Raw genomic sequence first — 7545 nt, 5'->3', positions numbered from 1 at the left:
GCCATGATCATCATCAACTGTTTTCCTCTTATTGCTCAATTTACTCAGTAGATCTAACATTAAAATTTGTTCGAGCTTGATTCTCTATTTGCATGTCGAAGGAAGGAAAATCTGACGAGCAGGGAAGCAGTAGTGATATGATAAACCAACTTTAAAACATTCATTAGGGCTCATTATATGAGCTCAGCTGCCGAAGCAGCATGACAGAAATCAACTTCATCAAGGAGAGTTGACGGCGAAGACCACACCGATAGGCACATACTGTTGCTGCAGACGATCATATGTAGTTATATAGAACTCTAACAATCTCATAGAAATTAATAATTAACACACAAAAGCATAGTAAATGCAACATCCTATAGTAGAAAGCCCGGCAAAGATCACACTTTTATTCGTCCTGCTAGTTTTCGTGCTTTTTACTTTTTGCCACGGAGATCGCGGAAGTAGCCTGAAGGATTCTCCACAAAATCCTTCCTGGGCATGTAGTAATCTCGCCCTGGAGCTTTCATCATCTTCTCCTGGCGTGGTGGTTCTGATTCGGGTTCGGAGCTTCCAAACCACTTGGATATGCCCCATGCCGCCAGGGCCGCCACTCCTGCCGCTGCACCAACCGCCACAGCGGTTGCAGTTGCTCCGGTATCCTTGTCTTTCTCCTCCATGTCTGGTGTGGACGAATGATTTCCTCCACCTGGGCGGGATCCCATTTTCAGTAGCTCAGTGCGATGAAGGTGGTTATCTTGTTTTGTGATATGAGAAGACATGGGGAATGAGAAGGATATTTATAGGGGTGATGAATTGCATTTTTAAGTTTTTAGTTATGAATCAAGTTGAGTAATTATGCTACTATTCGAATTTGTTCAACTTTAAGTATATATTTGAAATTAGTTCATTTGTCAACAGTAGCTAAATATCAAATTTTAATTAAATCAAATACAAATTAAACTTAATTTGTTCTAAACATATTTTATTATTTCTTGATAGATTTATTAAAATTAAACTTACATAAATTGAAATAAACATAGTACATTGGTAGAGATTCAGTTTTATTACCTTAACCATTAAGTTGGAACGTTATTGGTGAAATGGGTCTGGACTGGGAAAAGGTATTAAAGAAGTTGGATGCGGTTGATTTGTTTAAGGGTGTGGATTATTGGAGCTTGGACAATAATTGTGGTGGGTGGTGACTTTTGTTGACTACAATTTTCCACAAGAAAGACTCGTTGCTTTTTCCCAGGATTTGAACCATTAGTTGAGGAGATGAAATTTAGGACACAAATTCAATATATTATCATATTTTATATGAAAAGATTAAAGGATGAAATTTACTTGAAAGATCAAATATGAATCTTAAATTGTTATTGATGATATATGAACTATCAATTTATACAAATTAAAATCCAAAGATTCTTAACCAAGGGCAAAAATATCAATTTCTAATTAAAAATTAAAGAAAAAAGATAAACCAGTTGCCACAGGAGTTTGGACTTTTATCAATTTTGTTTTTTCACGGGCGTTTTCTCAAAATATTTTCCATATCATGGGTTAAATCACAATTAATCCTTGTATAGAACAATGGAAAATAAAATTGTATAAATAAAATAAATACCCACGCGTTTGATAGAATTAAACTCTATAAACTCATGTTTGAGGAATCCCAAGATTTTGGTTTTAAACGTTAGATAAAGACTTCATTGACACATTACACAAATTTAAGTCTTGATGTTATTTAAGTTTGTTAATTTCTGCTTACTTAAAGTTTTATGTAATTTGTATGAAACTTAGGGTCTTATTTGATAAATGATCTGTTGTCACTCAAGAAATTAAATATTCATTGTTTTTTGAACGGCAATTTAACAATTTGGGCTCACGATCTTTTATAAGAGGTCTTGAGTTCAAACTTGGTTGGGTGAGAGTATGTTGATCATTCGTAATTTTCTGAATAATCTTAATCTTCTAGGTGGAAAACAATATTGATTTAATCTTGGATTTAGGATACAACATGCAAATTACGAGCATAAGTTATTACATAACTGATGATTATACTTAATCGAAACTTGCTCTCAAATAGTAAGATTTAGGCCTCACAATTGTTAGTTCCCAGCCCGATTTCTTACATGAAAAGTAAGAAAGATTATGATAAAAAATTATTCTTATTGGATGTACAACATTATTCACACTCCCACAATACAATTCCAAGACGAATTAAGCCCCGTCAAATCTTCTGGAGAATGACCTGAACTCCATGTTGTGGACGAACCATGAAAACCTGAACCGGAGAGTGAATATAAGTTGGTGAAAGGATCAACCTGTAGCGCTGCAGAATCATCGAAAGTGCTATTTTTGCTTCCGTCATTGCAAAGTTTAATCCGACACAAGTTCTTGGTCCGAACCCGAATGGCAAAAATGCGACAGGATTATTGTTAGTCGCCTTGACAATGCCTTGTTCGAACCTTTCCGGTCTGAAAAGATGAACATCTTCTCCCCATATATTGGGATCATGATGCAGCGCCAATTGCGAAATGTACAGCTCTGTTTGAGGTGGTAGAGTTAACTTTCCGAGTTTAACTTCCTTCTCGACCTTTCTTTTGATGGCTGGCACTGGACAGTAAAGTCTCAGAGATTCTTCGATGATCATGGTCAACTTCATGAACAACAGAACAATCCATCAATCAAGTTGTATTAACTAAGAAAGACGAGAGAATTTCATGTTTTTTTCTTACAATTTTTAGCCTTGCTATGCCATCAGGATTAGGTTTGGATTGGCCAAACAATTCAATCACCTCGTTCCTTGCTTTATCTTGCCATTCTTGATGCACAGATAGAAGAAGAATAGTCCATGCGAGCGATGATGTTGATGTTTCATGTCCCGCGAAGTAGAATGTTTTGCATTCATCGGTTATGTCTTCCACTGAAATCCTCTTTCTTTCATCTGTGTCCTGATTAGCTTCCAAGAGCTTTCCAAGAAAATCAGTTCTAAATGTTTCTCCCGTTTCCCTTTTCGTTATTATCTGCACGACACAATCCCGTATGCCTTGCCCGAGTTTCTCTGACTCGATTTCGTCTTTGCTCCTCAAGAATAGACTGCAAAGGAATCAGAACTACTATGTCAAGTTGAAAAACAAGAAAATATTACAAGCCCCTCCCAGTATACAACTGTACCTAATCCCAGGAAACTTAATTTTGTGAGCATTTCTGGATACTATCAACGTTAACTTCATCAACATATCAAATATGTTCTTCCCTTCCATGTAACTGCTGCCTAAAGCTGTCCTGGAAATGATTTCTGATGTCAGTATTCTGAACTCTTCAAATACCTCAATTTCTTTGTCTTCATATTCCTTCCACTTCTCTAGCATTGTCTCCACACTTGTGATCATTGCAGGAATCATATTCTGCATTTAATAAAATCTCAAGAAATTAGTGAAAAATGTGGTTCCAAGTTGTCTTAAGTTTGAGTTAGCAGATGCCTTTATCCTACTTTCAGGCTCTCTGCATGGAAAACACTGTTGGCGAGTTTTCTCATCCTTGCCCATTTCTGGCCTTTTGATGACGAGAGCCCGTCTCCCAGTAGCTTCTTTGCGTACCCTTCAAGGTCGATTTTTGGGTAATTTTCATCTTTATTATTTAGAATTTCTTTAACAAGTTCTGCTTCAGTGACAACCAGTTGAGCTTGAGGACCATACCAGTTGAGGAAATTTGCACCTACAAAGAAAGAAAAAAGAAAACAGGAGTCCCATTATTCATTTAATTTTAGGCATGTCAATCACAACAGAAACATTGATATGATGCGAAAATGTCTGGTCTAATGTGTGAAAAATTTTCAGAATTACCATATAACTTTGCCCATGAATGTACATGAGGCAGAACTCTTGGGAATATATCATGTGATATCTCATCCATGGCTTTTCCCATAGTCTCTCTCTTCATGCTGATGATCTCCTTTGTGTTTCCATGGAGAAACCTGTATGAAGGGCCATTGATTCCTTGTGACCTCATCAGGTGTTGTACTCGGATTGGATTCAACCATACTTTCTTAATCAATCCAATCAGAGTTAGCAGGATGTAAATGAACAAAGAGCTAGCAAGAAGGATCACTATGCTTACAAGAATAGTCATCTTACTTCAACTGATTACCTAGTATAGAACAAATCTTATATTCAGTCATCTAAGGATGTATTTTATCACTTTGTTATTGTCCGAAAGATACCTTCTTGTCATCAAATCTCCATTATCTATTAAATTTAAGGGTTAACAGAAAGAAATCAGCAATAATTGTACTTAAGGAACTACCGAGTCTTTTGGCCTCATCAATTGATCCAAAGCTCTCACAGTCTCAGACAATCAAATTTTTGTGGTCCATGAGCTCTTCGAAAGTCTGACATCACGTTGAAAGTGATAACGGGCAAACCATGCATGTAGATCATATTATAGGATTCTTGAGCTGATATGACATATAACCAGTTCAAATGATATATCATTGAGAAGGATGATGTATTCTATTAAGAAACATACGATGTAACTCTAATTATTTTCAATGTGTGGTGGTACAGTATGATAAGATAAAGAAAACTGGAACTTTGTTTTTATTTAACAAAAAAAAAGAAGATTATTTGTCTGAGAATGGACTTAGAGGGAATATCCTTTGTTTCTTGTCCTTCAGTTACTATCAGAATTCAATAAAAAAATTGTTGCTGATCATAATAACGTTGAAGGGTCACCTGCAACCAATCTGCTTGTCCTTCATAAACGGGATAAAACAAGAAACCTGAAATCAAACTATCATCACTATTGTCCTTAGCAAATTTTATTACTCCTCTGGCATGAAATAGGGGAAAACAGGATATGATATTCTGGTTAAAAGTGCCGATGTATGGACATGGAAAATGACTAAATAGGATTAGATCGATTTATATATTTATGCAGACCTTCATGAATTGCCACCTGAATTCTACACCATTGACCAAGCCACATGCAGCTGATGTACATGTAGTCTGTATCATTGGACCATCTTGGAAATATCATGCTTAGAAGTCAAATAAGGTAAGCAATTCATACAGACTAACTTTCTAGTCACCTATCTTGAGCTTTAGTTTTCTTTTACTGACTTCAGAGTTGGAGGGTTTTGCATTGGGAAACACTGTCAACCCTGAGGAGTTCCGGTCGTTAGTTTATGACCCCTATCATATCCCGGATGTACAATTCATCAAAAACGTTTATCATGCATAATTCCATGAACTGTTCATCAAACATTCATAAATCTTTGCACACGATTCAGCTTACATTTAAGAAAAACAACAGAAACAACTTATTTTGCAGCCATCTAGGAAAACATATTCATGAAGTGAACATCAACGTTTTGGTCTTAGATTGTTTCAAGGATCACTTGAACTCCATGTTTGGGAGTGAGGATAAAAACATCAGCTGGATGGTGCGCATAATTAGGTGACAGAACAAACTTGTACTTCTGCAGAATCATTGAAAGTGCAACCTTGGCTTCATTGGTGGTGAAATTTAAGCCTACACAAGTTCGAGGTCCCAAACCAAAGGGCAGAAATGCTGCAGTGTTGTTGTTGGTAGCTTTAGCAACTCCTTCCGCAAATCTTTCCGGTCTGAAAAGATGAACATCTTTGCCCCAGATTTCAGGGTTATGGTGCAGTGCTAAAATAGAGATGTAAATGTTGATCTTGGGAGGTATACGAAGCTCCCCTATTTTTGCTTCCTTGGCAACTTTCCTTGTCACCGTAAGGACAGGAGGATATAGCCTCAGACACTCATTGATTACCATGTTGATCTACATGAAAATTACAAAGATATACATGTTATAACAACAACCCTTTTTAAGCGCACACTACAGTCATGTTTTACATTACAAATTCTTGCAAATGAGTTTGTGTTCGGATGGGGAATATGCAACGGAAAACGTGATTGCAGCAGATGCAGTGTACTTATTTCAAAATTCAGATGTTTCGTTAAATGTACTTAAAATTTAGAGGGTGTCGCTGTAATTATCTTAACACGATTTCAGGAAAGATAGTCAGCTTACTATTTTTAATCTTGCAATTCCATCAGAATCAGGGCTTTTCCTGCCGAAAGTTCTGTTCACCTCCTCCCTTGCCCTGTCTTGCCACTCTGTGTTTGTAGCTAGAAGTAGTACACACCACCCGAGCAAGTTTGTCGTTGTGAGGTGTCCCGCGCCATACATTGCCTTGATCTCGTCAATCATTTGGTCTGTTGTAATCCGTTTTTTCACATCAGATTCATGAGTCATTTCCACAAGTTGTCCAAGATAATCACTTCCAAAACTCTGAAATTCTCCATCCTTCACATTAATCTCCCTCTTCTTTACAATCTCGAGAATGGAACTTTTGATTCTTTGTTGGAGTTTCTTTGCTTCAACCTCGTCGTCTGATTTTAGTACCATGCTGACAAACACACAGAGAGAATCAGAAGATAAACTATTGAAAAATGAACCGCAGTAGGGGTACTTAAAATAAACCTGATGCCAGGAAATCTGACTTTATAGATATTTCTAACAGTTAATGCTGTCAGTTTGGCGACCATCTCAAAGGTATGTTTCCCATCCACGTATCTATTTCCAAAGGCTGTCCTGGAAATCACTTCAGTTGTCAGCAGCCCGAATTCCTTAAACACATCAATCTCCTTCCCTTCATAGTTTTTCCACCTTCCCAGCATTTCCTCGATGCTTGAACTCATTTTTGGAACCATCCTCTGCAACATGAAAATGAAATTTTCTTTAAGGATGCTCCACCGTGGACGACAATTAAACAGCCTAATCTGTAACACTCACTTTGAGACTCTCTGCATGGAAAGTGTGATTAGCCAGTTTCCGTATTTTCGCCCATTTTTCGCCCTCGTTTGTGATGAGAGCTTCACCAAGCAGCTTCTTTGCATAGCCATCCATGTCCATTTTCGGAAACGCGCCATCTCTGTTCATCAGTATCTCTTTGATGAGCTCCGGTTCCGTGACAAATAACTGGCACTCTGAACCGTGCCAATTAAGAAAATTCTTCCCTGAAATCGGTAAAACACAAGAAACACACTCTATATCTGATCATGACTTATAAAAACGTAGATTGAAATAACCTTAAACTTGTACTTACCGTAAGCCTTGGTCCATGCATAGACATGGGGCTGTATTCTTGGAAATATGTCATGTGAAATAGCCATAGGTTTTTCCATGGATTGGGTTCTCATGTAAGAGATTTCTTTGGTGTTCCCATGGGGGAACCTGTATGGTGGACCTCTGATTCCCTGTGAACTCATTTTAGCTTGTAGTTGAACAGGTCCCCACCATACCTTATGCAAGAATTTGATGAGTGTTTGGAGCAAGTAGAGAAGCATAGTAGAAAAGAAAAGCAAGATCAGTCTGTCCACAGCCATGAACTTCCTTTGTGAGTTTTGTGTATGTCAATGGCCGGAACAGACAGCCTTTTTATTCGGAACCCAAGACAAGAATGTCCGATACCAGCTTTGTCTTTAGGTACGGTGCCGCTTTGTTGAAACGCATGATAAGTTATTGATTGA

The 7545-nt window shown here is 37.5% G+C and overlaps 2 protein-coding genes across 2 annotated transcripts; both read right to left on the bottom strand.

The window, feature by feature from the left end:
* Positions 1-1970: 1970 nt before the first annotated feature.
* Positions 1971-4141, bottom strand: LOC105156471 (cytochrome P450 CYP749A22). Its single transcript, XM_011072607.3, has 5 exons — positions 3831-4141; positions 3479-3702; positions 3160-3392; positions 2721-3081; positions 1971-2641 (listed from the first exon to the last, which is right to left on the bottom strand). The coding sequence occupies exons 1-5, from the start codon at positions 4114-4116 to the stop codon at positions 2213-2215; spliced, it is 1533 nt and encodes a 510-aa protein (XP_011070909.1). The 5' UTR covers positions 4117-4141; the 3' UTR covers positions 1971-2212.
* A 1085-nt stretch (positions 4142-5226) lies between these two features.
* Positions 5227-7545, bottom strand: LOC105156470 (cytochrome P450 CYP749A22). Its single transcript, XM_011072606.3, has 5 exons — positions 7122-7545; positions 6809-7032; positions 6497-6729; positions 6044-6422; positions 5227-5791 (listed from the first exon to the last, which is right to left on the bottom strand). The coding sequence occupies exons 1-5, from the start codon at positions 7399-7401 to the stop codon at positions 5363-5365; spliced, it is 1545 nt and encodes a 514-aa protein (XP_011070908.1). The 5' UTR covers positions 7402-7545; the 3' UTR covers positions 5227-5362.

This window comes from Sesamum indicum, linkage group LG2 (genome assembly GCF_026168435.1).
Source record: "Sesamum indicum cultivar Baizhima isolate 11 linkage group LG2, ASM2616843v1, whole genome shotgun sequence".
NCBI lineage: Eukaryota > Viridiplantae > Streptophyta > Magnoliopsida > Lamiales > Pedaliaceae > Sesamum > Sesamum indicum.
The sequence above is the reverse complement of the archived record's forward strand: the minus strand, read 5'-3'. Positions and strand labels throughout refer to the sequence as shown.